Raw genomic sequence first — 23,968 nt, 5'->3', positions numbered from 1 at the left:
CACTATTTTCCCAGCACTGCCATAACCCTCGTGGGCATGGAGTTCACCAGAGCTTCACGGGTTGCCACTGGAGTCCTCCTCCATGATGATATCACGGAGCTGGTGGATGTTAGAGAGCTTGCGCTCTTCCACCTTCCGTTTGAGGATGCCTCACAATTGCTCAATAGGGTTTAGGTCTGGAGACATGCTTGGCCAGTCCATCACCTTTAACCTCAGCTTCTTTAGCAAGGCAATGGTCAACTTGGAGGTGTGTTTGTGTTGTAAAATATGCAATAATATATACTCTATTGTACCCTATAATATATAGCTATCGCATAAATGTATTAAAGTGTATTTGTATGTCCCTTTATTAACTAATATCATCTAACCAGAATATGCTAGGCCTAATGCTATAATGTTAACTATGAAGACAGACGCATTTGAGTAAAACAAGTTATATTAAAGTAGGAATATCATATTCTAACAACAGATATCTATAAAGTCTATAACAACAATGATAATAATGAAAGATACTTAAAGGGTTTGTAAAGGAAACATTTTTTTTTATCTTAATAGCTTCCTTTACCTCAATGCAGTGCTGTTTTCATGTCCTCATTGTTCGTTTTTTTGCTCTCAAGTTGCTGTAATTCTTCTCTGATCTCCACACTTCCTGGGTGTCTGTTTCCTGATAACCACAGTGCTGGGAGCTTTCTCTCTGTGGTCACTAATCAAGAAGGTGTGATTACTGTGTGTCTAAAATCCCACAGCACCAATCAGTTTCGTTTTCCAAACCATTACTGCTCTGTATTGGCTCTGTGGCTCTGTGCATCACAGAAGCAGGAAAGAACATGCAAAAACGAAACTAGAAACTGTAGGTACATTATATGATTGATTTTCATCTATTTGTAATCATTTTTAAAAGGAATCAGTTAAGTATTATGTCTCTATACCCTGTAAACAGTCATTTCAGCAAAAAAATGTTTTTCCTTTACAACTCCTTTAACACATTCACTAGATACTCGTCATCGACTGGTCTCAGATGTTATAGAGTGAAGGCCTGTAGGCCTCTGTATGTTTTAGGCCCAAAATGGTCACTGGAGCAAGGTCCCAGCAAGATGGCAGACACACAACCTCATGGCAAGCTTGCTTCGAAGAGAAAGGGCTGAGCTCTGTGTTACGAACCCTTTTTTACAAAACAGACACCATTCAAACCTCCCCCATTGCCAACCCCTTTGCCTTCTGGTCCAATCCTTGTTCACAGGGCAGTCTCTCTCAAGCTTGTTTGTAGATTATATTTACTGACTGTCCTGCCATACTTGGCCTATGGTGGCAGTATTGCAGTCCATTGTCACCAAAGTCTTTGAAGCTTCCAACACCCCAGGGGGCTCGAGACAAGCCTTTTTTTTGTTGCTATGCAGACTCTGTTTGGGGACTGCAAGTGTCATCTGATCTTGGTTGTAAAAACAGATGTATGGAAACAGTCTCTGCAGGGAGGGGGATCATGCTCTTCTTCAGTATGTCACAGTACATGTTGTCATTCATGGTTCCCTTAATTAACTGTAGCTCCCTAGTTCTGGCAGCACTCATGAAGCCCCAGATCATGACACTCACACCACCATGCTTGATTGTAGGCAAGACACACTTGTATTTGTACTCCTCACCTGGTTGCCGCCACACACGCTTGACACCATCTGAACTGAATACTTTTATCTTGGTCTCATGAGACCACAGGACATGGTTCCAGTAATCCATGTCCTTAGTCTGCTTGTCTTCAGCAAACTGTTTGCGGGCTTTCTTGTGCATCATCTTTAGAAAATGATGGGATGACAGACATGCAGACTAATTTGTTGCAGCATGCGGCATATGGTCTGAGCACTGGCAGGCTGATCCCCCACCTCTTCAACCTCTGCAGCAATGCTGGCAGCATTCATATGTCTATTTCCCAAAGACAACCTCTGGATATGATGCTAAGCACATGCACTCAACTTCTTTGGTCGACCATGGCGAGGCCTGTTCTGAGTGGAACCTGTCCTGTTAAACCGCTGTATGGTCTTGGCCACTGTGCTCCAGCTCAGTTTCAGGGTCTTGGAAATCTTCTTATAGCCTATGTCATCTTTATGTAGAGCAACAATTCTTTTTTTCAGATCCTCAGAGTTCTTTGCCATGAGGTGCCAGATTAAACTTCCAGTGATCAGTATGAGAGAGTGAGAGCGATAACACCAAATTTACCACACTTGCTCCCCATTCACACCTGAGACCTTGTAACACTAACGAGCCACATAACATTGGGGAGGGAAAATGGCTAATTGAGCCCAATTTGGACAATTTCACTTAGGGGTGTACTCACTTTTGTTGCCAGCGGTTTAGACATTAATGGCTGTGTGTTGAGTTATTTTGAGGAGACAGCAAATGTACACTGTTATACAAGTTGTACACTCAATACTTTACATTATAGCAAAGTCATTTCTTCAGTGTTGTCGCATGAAAATATATAATAAAATATTTACATGAATGTGAGGGGTGTATTCACTTTTGTGAGATACTGTATATAAAGAGGTGAGTGTAATATATATATATATATATATATATATATATATATATATATATATATATTTCTGCTAATATACCTTATCATCTTTATGGAGTCTCCCTTGAACCTTTTCAGGGTCTGAGATGGTTTGCTGAATAAAACCTATGTAAGTCTTCAGAGCCAGCCTGGCTTCTGTGGAAATAAAACAAAACATAGTAATACCAAATCGAAAGAGTATGAAAACCCTGTTTTATGTGAACTCCCATTTGGTCTTTTAAATACACCACTGAAAGCATTCTGTTATATATGAGTATGCAAAAAAATAAAACCTGTTGGCCCAGGCATACCAGTTACTGCCTATGGGCGGCCTCAGAGCAACATCATCAATAGAAATTGGGATCCACAGAGGCTCTTGCTAATTGGGGGGGGGGGGGGCCGGGAGGCAGGGAGGCAGGGAATGTTCATTATTTAACTCACCATGTTCAGGAGCAGGCACCTTTTTTTTTAAATCCAACAAAAGTTTTATTTAGTTTGCAGAGGTACAAGGCATACAGAATCCCCTCGACACGTCGGGGACATAAACATAAAATAGAGATAAAGATCAAGGCCATACAAACATGTACAGATATAGCAATCCCATTCTGGAGGTAAATCCCCCCCCCCACCACCACTCCGGACATTGCTCACGTGGCATCCGCTCCCATCCAGATCTCACCCAACATTAATACCCAGCAACCTATCCATCACCAAGTCCACCGGGGCTAGGCCCGGTACATCCAACCACTTTGCCCATAGCTTCTCAAACTTGTGGGCATTGCCCCTGTGTTGGTATACCAGTTTCTCCATCCTCATCGTTGTCCCAATGTTGGTGATCCACTCAGCACGAGTCGGGGGAGCCTCAGCTCTCCAATGAACCATGATGAGTTTCCTCGCCTGGAACAACACCCTGTGGATCACTTCCCTGTCCGCCTCCTCCCATTCGTACTCCTCCAGAGCCCCCAAGAGACATGCCCTTGGGTCCTGCGGAAGAGCCACGCCAAATGTTGAGTTAATGGTACTCACTACTCCTGCCCAATAAGTGTGGAGCTTGGGACATCTCCATAACATATGAATCAAATCTCCATGGTCTCTCTTACAACGTGTACAAGTAGGGTCAAGTTGCGGGTTCATCTTACTAAGTCTGTGTGGGGTGTAATAGGTACGTAGCAGGATGTACAACTGGGTAAGCTTTTGTGATACATTCAAGGAGCACTTGCCCACCGCCTGAAAAATCTCCTCCCACTGTTCCCCATCCAACTCTCCCGCATCCGCTTCCCTCCTCTCTCTTATCCTCAGTGGATGCTGCTTCATCACATATTGCAACAAAATGGTATCGCACTGGGAGATAAAGCCTTTCGACGTCTCAGCATCCCCCAAAAGATCAAAAGCAGGAGTAGGCGACAGGCACCACTCAGAAGAGCGACCCTGCGCCACCACTGCATGCCTCAACTGTAGGTAGGAGAAGTACATTGACTGCGGCAAGCCAAACTTCTCTCGCAACGCAGGGAACGTACGTAGCACTCCATTACAAAATATGTGTGTGAGGTGTGTGACCCCATATCTTTTCCATCTGGTCCCCGATTGCAACTTGGCCAGTTCAGTGTAGGTGTCATTTTGCCATATTGGACTGTATTTCGTGTATCCTTCCGCATTTTGAACATATTTAACCTTATTCCATACCTTCTGGGTTAGACTAAAAGTGGGGTATTTCCTATGTGGTTTAGCAAAGGCCTGTGCCTCCAACGCATCAGGAATCGGACTTCTGCCCACGGTGTGCTCCAGGAGTTTCTGAGCAGAGGACCGCACCGCCGGCCGAAACATACCGACCAACTGCTGCATCTGGGCCGCCAAATAGTACAGCCAGGGGTTTGGCAATGCCAATCCCCCACTATCCTTAGGTCTCTGTAAGTGCTCTAATTTAATCCTAGGAGCCCCGTCTCTCCAGATGAGGCCTCGAAAGATGCTATTAACCGTGTGGAAAACTTTCAAGGGGATGACCATGGGGGTGTTATGGAGGAAGTATAATAACTGTGGCATAAGTATCATCTTGATTAAATTCACCCGGCCTGCAACCGATAACAACAGGGCCTTCCAAGTTTTAACTTTGTCCCTAAATCGTAATAACAAGGGGGATATATTGAGACGGATGAAGTCCCGTGGCTGAGCCGTAATCTGCACCCCTAGGTACTTAAAGGAGGGAGTAATGGGAATAGGGCACAAGGGATTAATTACCTGCGTGTTGTCACCGTCCAACAAAAGCAAGGCCGACTTTGACCAGTTAATAAGTAAACCAGAAAATCGGCCAAACTCCGTGATCGCTACCATAGCCTCTCTAAGGGAAGTGTCCGTATCCCCCAACAAAAGGAGGGTATCGTCCGCATATAACATCACCTTTTCCTGCTCATCTCCATAGCAGAAACCGGCGATGCGAGGGTTGGCTCTGATACTAATGGCCAGCTGTTCAATAGCCAAAGCAAAGAGGAGGGGGGACAGAGGGCACCCCTGCCGAGTACCCCTCCTCAGTGCGAAACTCCCTGATAGAGAGCCAAACGCCCTTATTGCCGCCTGTGGCTGACAGTATAGCAAGCGCACCCAGGAAATGTAAACCGGGCCAAACCCGAATTTCTGAAACACCATCCAAAGGTAGTTCCAATCTATACTATCAAACGCCTTTGTGGCGTCTAAGGACAGTAGCGCCCTACTGCCCATGTTGTCCGCCCGTGCCTGCATATTAAGGAACAGCCTCCTAAGATTGACCGCCGTGGATTTATTGGGCATGAAACCAGCTTGGTCTCCATGCACAATTGAAGTTATCACCCCATTCAGCCGCATGGCCAGCACCTTGGCTAGTATCTTAATGTCACTCTGCAGTAAGGAAATGGGGCGGTACGCACCTGGGTCTACAGGATCTTTGCCTGGCTTAAGTAGCAGGACTATGTTAGCCTTAGTCATAGACGGGGGTAAATTCCCCCTTTCCCTGGCCTTGTTAAAGACCTTCAGTAATTGGGGGAGTAATGTTTCAGAGTACTGTTTATACACCTCCATGGGCAGCCCGTCTTCCCCCGGAGCCTTGCAGTTAGGGAAAGCACCGACCGCCCCCACCAGTTCCTCCACTGTGATTGGCTTATCCAGCAGAATACGCTGGTCAGCAGTCAGTTCTGGGAAGGCCAGTTGGGCTAGGTATAACTCTAGATCTCCCTGAGTGTATGCCGTGCCTGAGCTGTACAGGGTCTCATAGAAACCCGCCAGTTCCTGCATAATTTGTTCTGGTTGTGAAACTAATCCTCCAGAACTAGATCTTATGGCCCCTATAGCCGGCGACCGTTGGTGGGAGTTCGCAATCCGGGCCAATATACGGCCGGTTTTCTCACCCTCCTCAAAGAACGCCTGCTTTGCAAAAAAGCGTTTCTTCTCAGCAGACGAGGAGAGAAGTTGCTGGTAGGCCGACTGAGCGGCCTGCCAGGTTTCCCTGGTCGAATCAGAAGGATCCGCTACGTAAGCCCTCTCCATGTCCTGAACCCTGTTCTCTACTTCAATCAATAAAGCTGTTGAGGCCTTTTTAACCCCATTCACTTCCCTGCTAAGTATGCCTCGAAAATGCGCCTTGAAGGCGTCCCAATGTTCCACCTCCATGTCCATCCCTGCACCCGCTGCAAAGTACCCCCGTACCTCCTCCAATATCTCCCCATGTGAACGTATGAGCTGTAACCAGAACGCATTCAATTTCCATGGTGCCTTAACTAAGTTCCCCTGCGGAGCCACTAAGAGCTGTACCACTAGAGCTGAGTGATCCGACACACTGCGGGGCCTGTGTGACAGGTCCGCTATCAGCGGAAGCATGCTCAGATTTCCCACCCCCAAATCAATCCTGGACAGACAGCCGTGAGTTTTTGAGAAACACGTAAACTGTCTGCCTCCCGGGTTACGGTGTCGCCAGACGTCCACCCAGCCCACCTCTTGCAACAACCGCGCCAGGGGAGTACTCCTAGCGAGGGCAGAGGGTCTAGGGGCCGGATGTCTATCCGCCACCTGATCCAAACAACAATTGAAATCTCCCAACACGAGCAGCGGCGCCTCCGGCCTACCGTCCAAAAAAGAGAGGAGGAGCCGGAGCACCACTGCCGTGAAGGGCGGGGGAATGTAAACGCATGCTATGACACAGATTAAGGTACCGATTTTACAGTGAACAAATACATAGCGGTCCTCTGGATCTATGACACTTGCAATCTCCTGAAAATCCACTGCATTATGCACCAGTACACTCACCCCCCTCGAAAAGGAGGTGTGTGTAGAGTGATATGCCTTACCCACCCATTTGTATTTCAGGAAGCACACGGTCTCCGCCGTTAAGTGAGTCTCCTGAAAGCAAATCACCCCTGGCAAATACTTCTTTAAGCACATAAACAACATTGTACGTTTTAGTGGTGAATGCATACCCCTCACGTTCCATGAAACAATAGGCACTTTAGCCATGAGAGTCCTCCACTAAAATCATATAGATATACACTGGTGAGCATAAATACACATTCTGGTCCCATGACTGGGAAGGCAGACCCACCCCCAGGACTGTCCACATCTGTATACTACCTTGCAAAAGGGCCAAAGGCCTAAGTCTCGTGCGATGTACCTCTTTCCACGAATGGTAACTGAAAAAGTGATAGAAAGTAATGTAACCTTTGGACCAAACGGGCCCCAAATATCCACGTACCACCAACAGGGCGGATACAACTCTTTTTGCGATTACTCGTCGACTGACACTGTTCACATTAACCATCAGCATAGCACACTTTTCGTTGAGAGCATCTCTCCTCACATCTTGCTGCCACTTATCATGTCCCCCGGCCAAGAGGGAAAAGAAAGAACCAAAAAAAAGAGGAAATGAATCTTCCTATATGGAGCACAAAAGTCTGCAAAGGGAGATCAATAGGTAAAAAGTAGGGGCTCCCCCCTAAACAGGATCAACTCAGACATTCTCTCATTTGTGCAGGATAGGTGCCCAAAGGCAAACAACAAACCTCCCACCCCAGTCTCAGGGCTCACTCTCCTTCCTCCTGCGCTCGTCTTTGTAAGGATTGTTCATTGCGATCCAGCCATGACATGGCCTCCTTAGCGGATTCAAAAAATTGGGCTTGGCCCCTAACCACCACTCTGAGCTTCGCAGGGTATAGCATGGCGTAGGGAAGTTGCAGGTTTCGCAGCCGTCGCTTCACATCAAGGAATTTCGCCCTGCACCTCTGCACCTCTTGTGAGAAATCCGGATAGAAGGACACCCGCACTCCATTATATTGAATATTGGCTCGTTCCCGGGCCTGACGGAGCACTGCCTCCCTGTCACGGTAGTGAAGTAGTTTAGCCAGGATAGATCTGGGGGGGCCCCCCTGTTGCGGTGGGCACGAAGGGACTCTATGGGCCCGCTCCACCGCAAAGAACGGTGACAGTGTTTTTTTGCCAAAAAGTTCCAATAGCCAGTTCTCTACAAACGTGGTGGGGTCCTTGCCCACTATGCGGACGTTATTTCGTCTGAGACGGTTCTCCATATCTTCTACACGGTCATAGGACTCCCTTGACATCTGCAAAGCAGCCCTGGTATCCTGGGCCATGGGGTGCATCTGGTCCTCCACCTCACTGACCCTGCTTTCCACCGCAGTGGTGCGTTCACGAATTTTTTGCATATCCTGCCGCAGCAGGCCAAACTGTTCCTTAATGGTGTCAACAGAGGCCGTGCATTTGTTCACAGCTTGTAATATGTCCGCCAGCGTGGGCTGCACTGCAGTCGCGGTCTGTGGTGCATCGGCCTGGCCACCATCTGGCCTGGAGCCGGCCTGATCCCCATCTACCTCCTCTCCCCAATGTAGCTGGGCAGTGTCTTCCTGCATAGCAGGCCCGGCCTGGTGTGCGTCCCCAGAGCGGGACGGTTGTTCCTGTCCCCCAGCCCCCGACAGTTTTTGGGCATAATAAAGCATGTCCTTAGGGGGGTCTTTGCCCGAGGCCTTGACCTGCTTACTGTGCTTGGGCCCTGATTTCTCCGCTCCACGAGGCGTCCCCTTCACAGCCAGCGCGGCGGCGCCATCTTGGATCTCCGGCCCTGCGGTCTCTCCTTGTCCTTTGCGGGTCATCCCCCTGGTACAGAGTGCCGGTGGTGGTACCACTGTGATCCCGGTATCGTCAGCTGCCAGCATAGGGTGGTTGCGGATCGGGATTTTGGCCGGGGGAGGATCGTTACCGGATCACCGCTGGGAGCTGTGAGAGATGCGTCCTCTCACATGCCTGTCTTGGCCACGCCCCAGGAGCAGGCACCTTTAACTCACAACTCTCTCTGTTCTAATACATACTCAGAGAAGATACATTTATCTGCTTCTCACTGGCAGTAGCTCAGACACCTGGTAAAGCAGAGGTAGCTGGACAAGTGATCTGCAGCCAGGTGAAAGGCCCTCTACTGTCAAAATCTGTTAGTGGGCAGAGCCTAATAGCATGCAGTTTTTTCAAAGAACCCAGTTAGTTTGGGGAGCCCCTTACTTGATTGCTAATAGAGTACTGTAGTTCCAGTAAGTAGGTGGGCTCAGGATCCCTCCAGCTGTTCTCCTGTAATACCAGAGCTACCCTGGACTGTGCAAGGATTTTTGTTTACATAGGCAAAGAGGCATTTTAGTACCACCCCCCCCGGTGACCTAAAGTGGCTGGCTAAGCCTCGTTACACACTAAACCTAGCCCAATTGTTCAAAATGACAAAGAGGAGGATCCAGGCTGCTCTGTGCAAAACCACTGCACAGAAGAGGTAGGTATAACATGTTTGTTATTAAAAAAAACAAAAAAAACAAGGCTTTACAATCACTTTAACAACTAACCACCAGCACATTTAACAACCAATGAATGGCTTGTTGTTAAGGAGCTGGCACCTGATGGTGTCCTAACAACCATCTATTCACCAATATGTGATGAAATGCAAAAAATAAATAAAAAAGCATTTTGTGTTTTAGAAGCATTGCAGTATAGGGGTCGGTTTAGACCCATGATATCTCACAAAAGCCCCCCCCCCCAACTAAATTTTTCTTTAAATAATGAAAATAATATTATAACAAAAAATAAAAAACTACTATCCACTGTCCTACTGACAGTAACCTCTGCCCTACTGACACATCCACTGCTCTACTGACTAGCATCATCCACTGCCCTACTGAAAGTGTCCTATGCCACGGTCTTACTGACACGTCCACCGCTCTACTGACTGGCACCATCTACTCTCCTATTGACACCGTCCACTGCCCTACTGACATTAACCTCTGCCCCACTGACACATCTCATGCCACTGTCCACTGCACACTTAAAATATAGATGTTGGCAATATTTCCGCTGGCAAGCTAACCTATTACATAGGAGGTCCGCACACAGTTCACTGCCCTACTGACACTGTCCAATGCCACTGTCCACTGCCCTACTGACAAGCACCATCCACTGTCCTACCGATGGCACGGGAGACCCCGGAGAAGCACCGGATGGCGGCGGGAGGGGGGATGTCCCCTCCCGCCGCCTATAAGAACGATCATGCGGCTGAACTGCCACTATGATCGTTCTTATGGTGCACAGAATCGCCGGCACTAAAGAATGATATCTGAATGATGCCTCTAGCTGCAGGCATCATTCAGATATCACCGCACAAAGCCCAGGACGTCATATGGGAGATCCCATCTGTGGACGTCAAATGACTATGGGCCGGTATTGAAGTGGTTAAGAATTTGAAACACTTCCGACCAAAATGACTTGACTATTTTGCATTCCCACCAAATATGCATTTGTGTACCCGGGGGAAGGCAGCCTCGGAAACAGTGGGAAGGATATTGTGGAGAAAATTTTGAAATTCTGGCAGGGACCGGGTACCATCTAGTGAGCACTTTGTAGTTTGTTTCAAGAGCCACTATATTCGGTGAGGCTGATTTGGTGTCTTGACAAATTTGGGTCCAATTTGTGTTGTTTGGTTGTAACTGAAAATCTCTTTCCGATTGGTTGGTATAGGTTAGGGGAGAGGAAAGTAGTTATATAACTCAGAAATTAGTCCACGCCTTTTGGGATCAGTTTTACAGGCTTGTTCAAAGGTGGTGAGATTTGGGGATGTCGCATCTGGTGGTGCATTATCTGTAAAAAAAAAAATTAATTTGCAGATACCTAAATGTTTCCGAGATAGGAATGTCATATTTTTCTTGTAAGGTTGGAAATGAAGATTTAATGGATGCGGATGTATAAAAATGATGTGCACAAGTCAACCCTCTCTCTTCAATCCAAGCTGAAAAAGAGGCTGGGGAGGACCAGGCTGGATAGAATGATGGGTTATGAAGAAAGGAAAGTAGAGGGTTATGGCGAGATTGTAGGCCAAATCTCATTTTCAATCTGTTCCAAATAGACAGACAATGTTTAGTTATGGGGTTTTTAACCTTCTTTCTTTGAGTAGGAGAGAGCCATAAAAGATTTTCAGTAAGGAGAGGGTCACATTCAACCGATTCCAATGCCACCCATAGTGGAGTTTCTGCCGTTGTATGGTAATTGGGACAATTGGGCTGCATAGTTATATTTGGTTAAGTCCTGTATTCCCAAACCTCCCCAGATTCTGGGAAAATATAAAGTAGGTTTAGGTCATCTGGGTTTCGTTTTACTCCAGATATATTGCAAGGTTTTCCTTTGTAATATTCGTAGGAAATGTGATGGTATCGTGACAGGAAGAACTCTAAAAAGGTATAGTATCTTCGGGAGGATAGACATTTTTATCGCTACAATTCTGCCCTTCCATGCTAGTGGTGAGTTTGACCAACTTGTAAGGAGTTTATTAAGTTGTGTCAGCATTGGTGGATAATTTGTTGCATGAAGTTCTGTAGGATTAGCCGTAAGGTTAATTCCTAAATATGTAATATATGTCGTCGTCCATGTAAATGGTAAGAAATTAACTAATTGGGTTTGGGTATCGGGTGGTATATATTTAGGGCTTTGGATTTGTGTGGATTTATCTTAAGGCCTGATACTTCTTCAATTTTGAAGAGGATATCTAGAAGAGTAGGTATTGATGTTATAGGTGAAGTTAGGAATATTAGGACATCGTCTGCAAACATGCATAGTTTATGATGATAACCGCAAAAACCTAGTCCTCTTATATCTGGATTGGATCTAATGAGTTGGGCAAGGGGTTCAATTGCTAAAGCAAAGAGGAGAGGGGAAAGGGGACAGCCTTGTCTAGTACCCCTTTCAATGTTAAAATGGTAGTGTAGTAGTGATCCATCTCAGGAAATTAGGACCGAACCCCCATCTACTAAGGAGAGAGTGTAAGTAAGGCCATGACAATGAATCAAACACGTTTCGTATGTCTAAGGAAAGGAAACATGTTGGAATTTGGTGAGTACAAGCTACATGAGCTAAGAGTGTAGCTCGGCGTATGTTGTCACCAGCTTGTCGTAAAGGAATAAATCCAGTTTGGTCTTCATGTATTAGAGAGCCTATAATGGGGTAAGTCTGGAAGTGAGAACTTTTGCTAATATCTTGATGTCTAAATTAAGGATTGATATTGGTCTATAATTAGACCAAGATGTATCATCTGTGTTAGGTTTAGGGATCATGGAAATAGAGGCAGTGAGTGATTCTGTTCGGAAATAGAGTCCTTTAAGGAGGGAGTTAAATACTTCAATCATGAGAGGAGATAGTAGGGGCATGAAACGTCTATAGTAAGTGGCTGAGAGGCCATCGATACCTGGTCGTTTACGTAGCTTGATCGATTTTATAGCGGCTTGCGGTTCTATTTCAGTAACAGGATTTTCTAGAGTTTCCTGCTGGGATGGGGAGAGTGAAGGAAGATGAATTGCGGATAAAAGTGTAGTCAGATGAGATTGTTCGAATGTTTTAGTATTCTTGTATATTTCAGAAAGTTTATGGAATACATTAAGAATTTTTAATAGATTACTAGTATAGGCATCTTTAGTTATTTGTAGGTGAATAGGTTTTGGTGTATAATTGCTAATTGGTCTTTCTCAATGCCAAGGCCAAAAATGTGTTAGGTTTGTTAGCTTTCATATAGAAAATATGTTTAGATCTACAAAGTGTTTTTTTCAGCTGATTCCGATAGGAATATGTCAAGTTCCAATCGAGTTTTGTCATTAATATGTTTATTCAATGGTGAAGGTGTAGTCTGACATTTTTCGGAAGCTTTATAAAATGCTTTCTCCAAACATTTGTGTATGTGTTGTTTTTTCTTGCGATGATGACTAATACAAACCCCTCTAATATAGGGTTTGAGAGCTTCCCACTGAGTTATGGGGTCTGTATCAGTAGCATTGTTGTGGATAAGATAATCCTTTATAGCTTTCCCTAACTCCAATTGATATGAAGAATTTGCCAGCAAGCTATCATTTATGTACCAAGTTCAGTGATTGGGCTTTGGGACCAAGGATCTGTCGCCATTTCACACATGTGTAGTTTCAGTCTGGGCATGTTAGCTATTTACTTATGTTTGTGTGCACTAACATTCATGTTAGTATATTTCTTCCTGAAAATTTATGTGTGATAAATGGTTGTGCAAATATTGTTTAACCACTTTCGGACCGCCTGCCGTCGTTATACGTCGGTACTTTGACGTTGAATACCGTTGTTATGGCAGAAGACAGCTGCCATAACCCCGGTATTTTTAAAAATGGCGGGCAGTCCGCTTTCAGATAAAAGTGGTCTCTGCGGCGGTATCGCCACAAGATCACTTTTATCGGCGGCGGGAGAGTTGCCCACCCCCCTCCTGCTGTGTCATAGTGTCAGGGTACTAGCTCCATCTCTGACAGATTCCCGCACATGCCCAGTAGAATGACATTTCGGCGCATGCCTGTGCGTGGTTTGCGCGCACGCATGCGCGGTACGGCAGCGCGCCGTGTGCGTGGAAGCGCGCACGTGCACGTATGCGGCAACCCTGGGGCCAATCAGAGGCCGGACATTCCTATTTAAACCAGCAGCCTTCCCTGAACAGGTTGCTGGTTTGTCTTCAGCTCCTATGTGTTTACCTGTTGCCGTACCTGCCTGTTTTGACCCGGAATTCCTGACGACTCTCCTCTCACCTGGAACCTCTGACCCTTTGGCTAACGTTACCTGGATTGCTGTTGTCTCCTGCCCCTTGACCTTGGCTTGCTCTCATGGACTCCCTCTGAACTCTCCTGCCCTTGACCCTCGGCTTGTGACTCGGATTTGCCCTCATCTCCTGTGGACCCTACCAGACTCACCTACCAGTTCCTGCCTGACCAACGCTTGTTTCCAGTCTTCTGCACCTGCCCTGCTTCTGTCAGCTGCACCAAGTCTTCCTGTCAGCTCCCGGCGCCGGTGCCTCCTTGTGCCGTCCCTCCTCTGTCCCAACTCCAGGGAGTGGTCTGCACAGGGTCGCAAAGGTGAGCCGCCCTCAGCATCTCGGTCTCGGTGAGTACAGGTTCTGACAGTACAAACCAGCCAGATGTCTGAGACCGACAGGGCGCCCTCACCCTTTGAGACGCTGTGCCAGCAGGTCTCCGCCTTAACAGAGGCAGTCCAGAAGCTTCAGGAAGGCTACCTCCAGATTGATGGCCGCCTCCAACAACTGGCCGGTTCCCCAGGTCCATCCACTGCGGCCCTAGCCTCTTCACCCGGACCTTCTGCTGCCCAAGTTCCTGCAAGCCCTGCCATGATGGGGAGTAATCCCGAACCCCGGGTCTCCATGCCCGAGCGATTCTCAGGCGACCGCCGGAAATATCGGGCTTTCAAGAATGCCTGTTCCCTTTACCTGGCCTTGCAACCTAGAACTTTTGCGACCGAAGCTGTTAAGGTTGGATTCGTAATCTCTCTCCTTTCTGAGGAGCCTCAAGCATGGGCACACTCCTTAATGGAACAACGCAGTCCAATACTTGACTCTATGGACACCTTCTTCACCCACATGGGGAAATTATACGACGACCCCCTACGTGCAGCCACCGCAGAGGGTACTCTGCACAGCTTAAATCAAGGGAGACGGCCGGTGGAAGACTACACCGCCGAATTTAGAAAGTGGTCTGCTGACACAGGCTGGAATGAGTTGGCCCTCAGGTACCAATACCGCCAGGGCCTCTCTGAGAACCTAAAGGATGAGCTTGCAAGGTCGGCCCCCCCTGCCTCTCTGGAGGATTTAATCCAAACCGCCACTCAGCTGGATAGGCGCCTTCGAGAACGTCGTTCGGAGAGGTTCCAGTCCAACCGGCCTAACTGGGTTCCACCAAGATATGCTCCAGTACCTCCGCCTCACCCAGCTCCACCAAACACCTCATTACCCGACCCAGAGCCGATGCAGCTTGGTATAGTACGGGCCCCTCTGACTCCAGAAGAAAGACTCCGGAGGCGTCAATCTAACCTCTGTCTGTACTGCGGAGCCGCCGGACACTTTTTGCGCACTTGCCCAGTAAGGCCTTGTAAGTCGAAACCTCCATCTGCTATCAATTTCCCTGTTACCAGTTTGCCTCAGACTTATGTTATCCTCTTTCTTTCCCTACAGCTCCCGGAAGGGGCAACACGTCTGCCGGCGATAATTGATTCCGGGGCCTGCAGCTGCTTCTTGGACTCATCCTTGGCCCAAAAGCTGCGTATCCCCTGCCGTACCAAGGATTTTCAGCTGCAAGTTCATCTGGCTGATGGCTCTCTTCCCCGTTCCGGATTGATTACCCAGGAAACCCTTCATCTTTGTGCCATCTCAGATTCTGGGCACCGGGAGTTCCTCTGTTTGGACTTGATCCCGTCCCCCATGTTCCCTATCATTCTGGGTCTCCCTTGGCTACAAGTTCATCTGCCCTGCATTGATTGGCTCAAGAAAGAAGTCAGCTTCCCTTCCACCTACTGTTCCCAGCACTGTCTCGCACCCGCTCCAGTCGCCTGCTCCACGCTAGCTACTCCACCTGAAGACCTACAGCATGTTTCTCCAGCCTACCTAGACTTCAAGGATGTCTTTGACAAAAAACAAGCCGATTGTCTCCCACCACATCGGTCATATGACTGCCCCATTGACCTCTTGCCCGGATCTGAAATTCCCTTTGGGCGCATATTCCCCTTGTCAGAGACTGAGTTGAAGACCCTCAAGGTCTATATTGAAGAAAATTTAAGTAAGAAGTTCATCCGTCCCTCCTCCTCGCCAGCGGGGGCGGGGATCTTCTTTGTCGAGAAAAAAGATGGATCGCTTAGACCCTGCATTGATTATAGGGAGTTAAACAAAATTACCATCAAGAACCGGTACCCGCTGCCTCTAATCCCCGAGCTCTTTCAAAGGTTCCGATCAGCTCAGGTTTTTTCTAAATTGGACCTCCGGGGCGCCTACAATTTGGTCCGAATAAGGGCAGGAGATGAGTGGAAGACTGCGTTCAGGTCCAGATTCGGGCACTTCGAGTATCTGGTCATGCCCTTTGGGCTCTGTAATGCGCCCGCCACCTTCCAGCATCTAGTCAATGACATTTTTCGACAATTTTTAGATGACTTCCTCGTAGTCTACTTGGACGATATTCTCATCTTTTCAGCCACAAAAGAATTACATCGGCAACATGTCAGGCAGGTTCTCACCATCTTGAGACAACACCGGCTTTATCTCAAATCAGAAAAATGCGAGTTCGAAAAGACATCAGTGCAATTTTTAGGATTTATCATTTCTGTGCATGGGGTAGCCATGGATCCCCAGAAAATCAGTGCTATTCAGGAGTGGGCACCTCCAACAGACAAAAAGGGCGTTCAGCGCTTCATTGGCTTCGCCAATTTTTATAGACGATTCATCATCGGTTTTTCATCAATTGTTTCTCCCATCACCAAGTTGACCCGCCAGGGGCACCGCTTCCAGTGGCCACAAGAGGCTCAGGAGGCCTTTATCAAACTCAAAACGGCCTTTACCTCGGCACCTGTACTTTGTCATCCGGATTCTACGTTACCTTTTGTTCTAGAAGTGGACGCCTTGGAATCTGCTACAGGCGCTATTCTTTCCCAGAGACAGGGACCGAAGTCGCTTCTTCACCCAGTAGCCTACGCCTCTCGGAAACTAAGTCCTCCTGAGCGCAATTACGACGTAGGCGATAGAGAACTACTGGCCATAAAATTTGCACTGGAGGAGTGGAGGTACCTGCTGGAGGGGGCAGCGCATCCCATTATCATTTTCACTGACCACAGGAACCTGGAATACTTGGAAAAGCTGATGCCCTCTCCAGGATGTTTCCAGAGACGCCCGATACTTCCGAGCCCAGCACGATCCTGTCACCTCAAAATTTTTTGCTTCTCCCTCAAACAGATTTGTTGACTGCTCTAAAGACCGCATGCCAACGGTGCCCTGATCATGAGGTTTCCTCCTTGGAGAAAAAGGACGACCTGCTGTGGTCTCGTGGGAAGATTTTTGTTCCAACAGAGGCAAGACAGTTAATCCTCAGCACCTTCCATGATCGTAAATTGGCTGGCCATTTTGGTACCCGTAAAACTTCCGAACTGATCTCTCGCTCCTTCTGGTGGCCTAAATGGATTGCAAGGATTATGTCTCTTCCTACATTCGCTGCCAGCGGAGTAAGGGGCCAAACACGAAGACCTGGGGGCTGCTGAAACCCCTTCCTATCCCAGAACGGCCCTGGATTGACATCTCCATGGACTTTATTGTCGATTTGCCTCCTTCAGCCGGGTTTACCACGATCCTAGTCGTGGTGGACCGTCTGTCCAAGATGGCGCATTTTTTGCCCATGGTGGGTACGCCCTCCGCGGCAGACACAGCCAAAATCTTTTTTAAAGAGATTATCAAGCTCCATGGAGTGCCCAAAAGCATAGTATCTGACAGAGGTACTCAATTCACATCCAAATTTTGGAAGGAACTTTGCAGAGCTTTGGAAGTGAAGATCTGTCTGTCCTCGGCCTATCACCCTCAAAGTAATGGCCAGACAGAGCGCACTAATCAAACGCTAGAACAGTATCTACGATGCTTTTGCTCAGTCTCCCAAGACGATTGGTCCTCCTTGTTATCTACAGCCGAGTTCGCTTACAATAATTCTATACATTCTTCCACAAACCAAACCCCTTTCTGGGCTAACTTCGGTTTCCACCCTTCCTTTTTGCCGGACTCCATTCCGGAAACATCTGTGCCAGCGGTCCAGGAACGTGTGACCTGCATCCAGCAAAACTTTCAGAAGTTACAGGAAAGCATGCAGCAAGCTCAGCAGGACTATAAGAGGTTCCATGACAAGGGGAGTAAGGATTGCCCTGTCTTCAAAGTGGGTGAGAAGGTCTGGCTATCCGCCATCAACCTCAAGTTACCTATTCCCTCTCGGAAGCTGGGTCCAAGGTTCATCGGGCCATTTGAGATCAGGCGAGAAATCAACCCAGTAGCTTTTGAGTTGGCTTTACCCAGGTCCTACAAGATCCACCCTGTGTTTCACGCCTCTCTGCTTAAGCCCGTTGTGTCTGACCCCTTCAACGGTAGAGAAGAACTGCCACCTCCACCAGTGGAGATTGAGGGTGAAAAAGAATTTGAGGTGGAGGCTATCTTGAGCTGCAGGAAAAGAGGAAGGCAGTTGCAATACCTTATAAAGTGGAAGGGATATCCCCCTGAAGATAACTCTTGGGAGCCTTCCCGGAATCTCCATGCCCCTCGCCTGATTCGGGCCTTTCACCTGGAACACCCGGAGTTAATGACCAGTTTGGGCGTCCGGAGTCCGCCCCTTGGGGGGGGGGCACTGTCAGGGTACTAGCTCCATCTCTGACAGATTCCCGCACATGCCCAGTAGAATGACATTTCGGCGCATGCCTGTGCGTGGTTTGCGCGCACGCATGCGCGGTACGGCAGCGCGCCGTGTGCGTGGAAGCGCGCACGTGCACGTATGCGGCAACCCTGGGGCCAATCAGAGGCCGGACATTCCTATTTAAACCAGCAGCCTTCCCTGAACAGGTTGCTGGTTTGTCTTCAGCTCCTATGTGATTACCTGTTGCCGTACCTGCCTGTTTTGACCCGGAATTCCTGACGACTCTCCTCTCACCTGGAACCTCTGACCCTTTGGCTAACGTTACCTGGATTGCTGTTGTCTCCTGCCCCTTGACCTTGGCTTGCTCTCATGGACTCCCTCTGAACTCTCCTGCCCTTGACCCTCGGCTTGTGACTCGGATTTGCCCTCATCTCCTGTGGACCCTACCAGACTCACCTACCAGTTCCTGCCTGACCAACGCTTGTTTCCAGTCTTCTGCACCTGCCCTGCTTCTGTCAGCTGCACCAAGTCTTCCTGTCAGCTCCCGGCGCCGGTGCCTCCTTGTGCCGTCCCTCCTCTGTCCCAACTCCAGGGAGTGGTCTGCACAGGGTCGCAAAAGGTGAGCCGCCCTCAGCATCTCGGTCTCGGTGAGTACAGGTTCTGACACATAGTCATCTCCGCCGTTGACAGTTGGTAGTGGCAGAGACGATCCAATCCTTTCCCCTCAGAGGCTAGAAGTCGAGTGAGGGAATGATGGCCCCCCACTTGCTCCATACCATTGAATGACAGAATCAATGTCAAAGGTCACTTCCGCCCAATGGTCTTAAAGGGAAAATAAATGTTTTATTGCATTTTAATGTAAATGTGAGATCTGACTTTGATCCCAGATCTCACATTTAAGAGGTTGTGCCATGCTTTTTTTCTATTACAAAGGATGTTTACATTCCTTGTAATAGGAATAAAAGTGATCCAAATTTTTTTTTTAATGGGACAGTGTAAAAAAAAAAAAATCATTTTTAATCGCACTGTCCTGACGTGATCGCGCGCAGAAGCGAATGCATACGTAAGTCGTGCCCGCATATGTAAACGGTGTTCAAACCACACATGTGAGGTATCGCTGCAATCGTTAGAACAAGAACAATTCTAGCAAAATACATCTTCTGCGCCTCAAAACTGGTAACCTGTAGAAATGTTTTTTTTTTCAACATTTTTTATTTTTTTTCAAAAACATTGCGTTTGCAAGACCGCTGTGCAAATACGTTGTGACATAAAGTATTGCAACAACCGCCATTTTATTCTCTAGGGTGTCTGGAAAAAATGTTATAATGTTTGGTGGTTCTAAGTAATTTTCTAGCAATCAAAAATGATTTTAACTTCAGAGCCTCAGCTTTCAGAAAACATATAGGCCCGGATTCAGATACAAATGCGTAATGTTATGCGGGCGTAGCGTATCTCATATACGCTACGCCGACGTAACTTTGAGAGGCAAGTCCTGTATTCAGAAAGAACTTGCGCCTAAAGTTACGGCGGCGGCGTAGCGTATATTGGCCGGCGTAAGCCTGCCTAATTCAAAATAGGCTGGTAGGGGGCGTGTTGTATGCTAATTAGCCGTGACCTCATGTAATTGACATTCTTAACAAACGGCGCATGCGCCGTCCGTGAAAGTATCCCAGTGAGCATGCTCGGAATCACGCAGCAAATAGTTAATCCTTTCGACGTGAACGTAACTTACGCACAGCCCTATTCCCGAACGACTTACGCAAACGACGCAAAATTCGACGCTGGCCCGACGTCCATACTTAACATTGGCTACGCCTCATATAGCAGGGGAAACTTTACGCCAGAAAAAGCCTTAAGTAAACGACATAAAAAAATGCGCCGGGCGGACGTACGTTTCTGAATCGGCGTATCTATCATATTTGCATATTCTACGCGGAAGTCTAGGGAAGCGCCCCTAGCGGTCAGCGTAAATATTGCACCCTAAGATACGACGACGTAGGAGACTTACGCCGCTCGTATCTAGGCAGGGCCGGCGCAACCACCAGACGGACCAAGCGGCCGCTTGGGGCGGGCAGGTCCGCAGCCTGGGATGGGGCGGAAAGATGACTTTTTTTTTTTTTATTGTCCGGAGTTGCCGCCGCCCTCCGGCGCCCGGTTTCCCGCTCCAGGGCTCGAGTCCTGCGGGAACGGCGTCAGACTGTAGAGGAGAAGGGAGGGAGAAAAAGTTTCACTGGCACCGCACTGCCCCGCCCTCTCCCCCGGCGAGCTGTTGCAGAAGAACAATAACATTAGCATGTGACAAACCCGAGTCTCTGCTGCCTGACTAGTAACTCGACCCAGCAGGAGATCGTGGCCAGCACTAGCAAGCTTCTCTTCCTTCCCTGCTGAAGGGAGCATGCTGGCTGCTTGTAATTTTTTTTGTGATGGACGCTGATGAGCTGACCAGCCAATCTGCATGCACCTAGCCCTATCATGTGCATGCAGATTGGCTGGTCAGCTCATCAGCGTCCATCACAAAAAAAAATTACAAGCAGCCAGCATGCTCCCTTCAGCAGGGAAGGAAGAGAAGTTTAGCTAGTGCTGGCCACGATCTCCTGCTGGGGGGAGTTACTAGTCAGGCAGCAGAGACTCGGGTTTGTCACATGCTAATGATGTTATTGTATAAATACCAGGAAGCAGCATGGATGGAGGGTAAGTCACAGAAATTGTGTGTGTTACTGTGCCCCCCCCCCCCCCTGCAGACTTTATTTAAACTCCTGTTTAAAGGGAAACCTGGCTGAGGTTGACAGGCTGGCATTGAGAAAATGGATGAGGATGACTCTGGGTGGATATGAGAGTTACATTGTGGAGATCCTCTTCACAATGTAACTCTCATCCCCACAGAGTCATCCTCATCCATCTTCACAATGCAACACAATCATCTTCATCCCCACCCAGCACTATCCATCCCTCTCTAACGCATCCCCTGCACGATCTATCCCTTTCCACAACACATCCCCACCCACACCCAGCACCATCCATCCCTCTCCACAACGCATCACCACCCACGCCAAGCACCATCCATCCCACTCCACAATGCATCCCCACCCACCCCTCTCCACAACGCATCCCCACCCACGCCTAGCACCATCCACCCTCTCCACAACACATGGCTGTGGAGGAGGCGGGTACAGAGAGAGGTGGCTGTGGAGGAGGCGGGTACCACCCACCCCTCTCCACAACGCATCACCACCCACGCCAACCACTCCACAATGCATCCCCACCCACCCCTCTCCACAACGCATCCCCACCCACGTCTAGCACCATCCACCCTCTCCACAACACATGGCTGTGGAGGAGGCGGGTACAGAGAGAGGTGGCTGTGGAGGAGGGGGTACAGAGAGGTGGCTGTGGAGGAGGGGGGGTACAGAGAGGTGGCTGTGGAGGAGGGGGGGTACAGAGAGGTGGCTGTAGAGGAGGGGGGTACAGAGAGGTGGCTGTAGAGGAGGGGGGTACGGAGAGGTGGCTGTAGAGGAGGGGGGTACAGAGAGGTGGCCGTAGAGGAGGGGGTACAGAGAGGTGGCGGTAGAGGAGGGGGCACAGAGAAGTAGCTTTACAGCCCTCTCTGTACCCCCCCTCCTCCACAACCACCTCTCTGTACCCCCCTCCTCCACAACCACCTCTCTGTACCCCCCTCCTTAAAATGACTAAGATTGTATTTTTTTTCTTTTTTAATAATTATGAGGTGGCACTGGTGGGCAGTAATGAGGTGGCACTGATGGACACTAATGGGCTGAACTGGTAGGCAGTGATGAGGTTGCACTGACAGGCTGAACTGGTGGACACTAATGAGGTGGCACTGTTGGACACTGATAGGCTGCACTTTACCTCTCCACCCTAAACAATAACCTCCTCCCCAACCTAGATTTTCTGAGATAATGAAAAAAAAAAAAATATCGGCCGCACAAATCGGCCTAAAATATCGGCCTAAAATATCGGCCATCGGCCGCCCCAATTTTGAAATATCAGCATCGGTATCGGCCAGAGAAAAAACCATATCGGTCTACCTCTAGTCTGCACTGTAGGGGTGTCTGCATTGTAGGGGTGGGAGTCTGCACTATAGGGGTGTCTGTACTGTGGGGGTCTGCACTGTAGGGGTGTCTGTACTGTGGAAGTCTGCACTATAGGGGGGTCTGTACTGTAGGGGTGTCTGTACTGTGGGGGTCTGCACTATAGGGGTGGGGGTCTGCACTGTAGGGGTGTCTGTACTGTGTCGGGTTGGGGTCTGCACTGTAAGGGTGTCTGTACTGTGGGGGGCTGCACTATAGGGGTGTCTGTACTGTGGGGTATGGGGGTCTGCACTTTAGGGGTGTCTGTACTGTGGGGGTCTGCACTATAGGGGTGGGGGTCTGCACTGTAGGGGTGTCTGTACTGTGTCGGGTGGGGGTCTGCACTGTAAGGGTGTCTGTACTGTGGGGGTCTGCACTATAGGGGTGTCTGTACTGTGGGGGTCTGCACTGTTGGGGGGTCTGAACTGTTGGGGGGTGTCTGTGTAATGGGGTCCAGAGGTGCAGGGTGCTATGTAATGTAAAGGGGTCCAGTGGTGTATGGTGCTGTGTAATGTAAAGGGGTCCAGTATGTTTTACATTTAGTAGTATGGTGTATATTATACTAAGAATTTCTGGTGTGGCGTGGTTACAAAAGCACAAATTAGTGTGTTTTTTTATATAAAAAAATTATTGAAAGAAACATTTTTGCAAGGGAGGTGGGTGGCCGTTGAAGGGGGCGCCAAAATGGAGCTTCGCTTGTGTAGGCAGAAATCCTTGCACCGGCCCTGTATCTCGGCAACATTGAGGCATATCTGATTCTATGAATCAGGCGCCGAGATGCGACGGCCCGCATTCAGAGTTACGACGGCGTATCTGGAGATTCGCCGACGTAACTCCTTTCTGAATCCGGGCCATAATGTCTAAATAATGCACTAACAAAAAATACTGTTGTCACCCATGAGTGAACAAGTTTAACTGCAGTCATTCAATAAATCAATTCTATGACTATGAACATATAATCCATGATAGGAAAGCTTTAAGATACTGCAAGAAGGAAGACTTCCCGCTCACACAGCACTACCACCCACCCCCAGCTATTTCCCCAGTCCAGCAAAGTGCTCGCCGTTTTGCAGCACCGCAGCTCAGCCTCCTAGAAGTTGCTCCTCCAGTACTGAAGAAGGTGCAGTCACTTGAGGCGTGCTGTGATCTTGAAGCTGCTTCTGTGTCAGCAAGGTGTACAGGGCGAGTACCGGAAGTAGCTGTACACAGTACCGCCACATGAAAAAAAAAGCCCATCTCATAGGACTGACAGTGCGGTGAGGGAGAAGACAGACTCTGGAGGCCCTCCCCTTTCCTGCACACGTGATGCTCTATGCTGCAGCTTCCTTTCACTGGTAAAAAAAAAACATCAGTTTGTCAGTTGCTGATGTGTGATTGTTGTCTCTATGTACAGCCGCAGCAGATCTCAGTTGGTTTCTATAGTGACTGGTCACTAATAAGCTGAACTCTTGGATTGCATTTGTTTACATTGCAAATTTTCAGAAATGACGGCAAGAAAACTCTTCTTGATCCTAGCAGGAATTCTTATTCTGTTCGTGTCTCCCTCTTCTGGTATGTTACTTTATTATATCATTAAATAATTCTCTAAATTGGACTTTTTTTTTTTAAAGTGGATGTAAACCCTCACATATACC

At 48.3% G+C, this 23,968-nt stretch overlaps 1 protein-coding gene across 2 annotated transcripts in view; it reads right to left on the bottom strand.

The window, feature by feature from the left end:
• ANKRD45 (ankyrin repeat domain 45) overlaps positions 1 to 23,968 on the bottom strand; it is a 76,505-nt gene that overhangs the window by 6,604 nt on the left and 45,933 nt on the right. For both annotated transcript variants that reach the window (XM_040360111.1, XM_040360110.1), the window contains exon 4: positions 2,607 to 2,701. In XM_040360111.1, the coding sequence (XP_040216045.1) occupies positions 2,607 to 2,701 (95 nt within the window). The remainder of the gene's footprint in view (positions 1 to 2,606; positions 2,702 to 23,968) is intronic.

This window comes from Rana temporaria, chromosome 7, assembly GCF_905171775.1.
Source record: "Rana temporaria chromosome 7, aRanTem1.1, whole genome shotgun sequence".
Taxonomy (NCBI): Eukaryota; Metazoa; Chordata; class Amphibia; order Anura; family Ranidae; genus Rana; species Rana temporaria.
The sequence above is the reverse complement of the archived record's forward strand: the minus strand, read 5'-3'. Positions and strand labels throughout refer to the sequence as shown.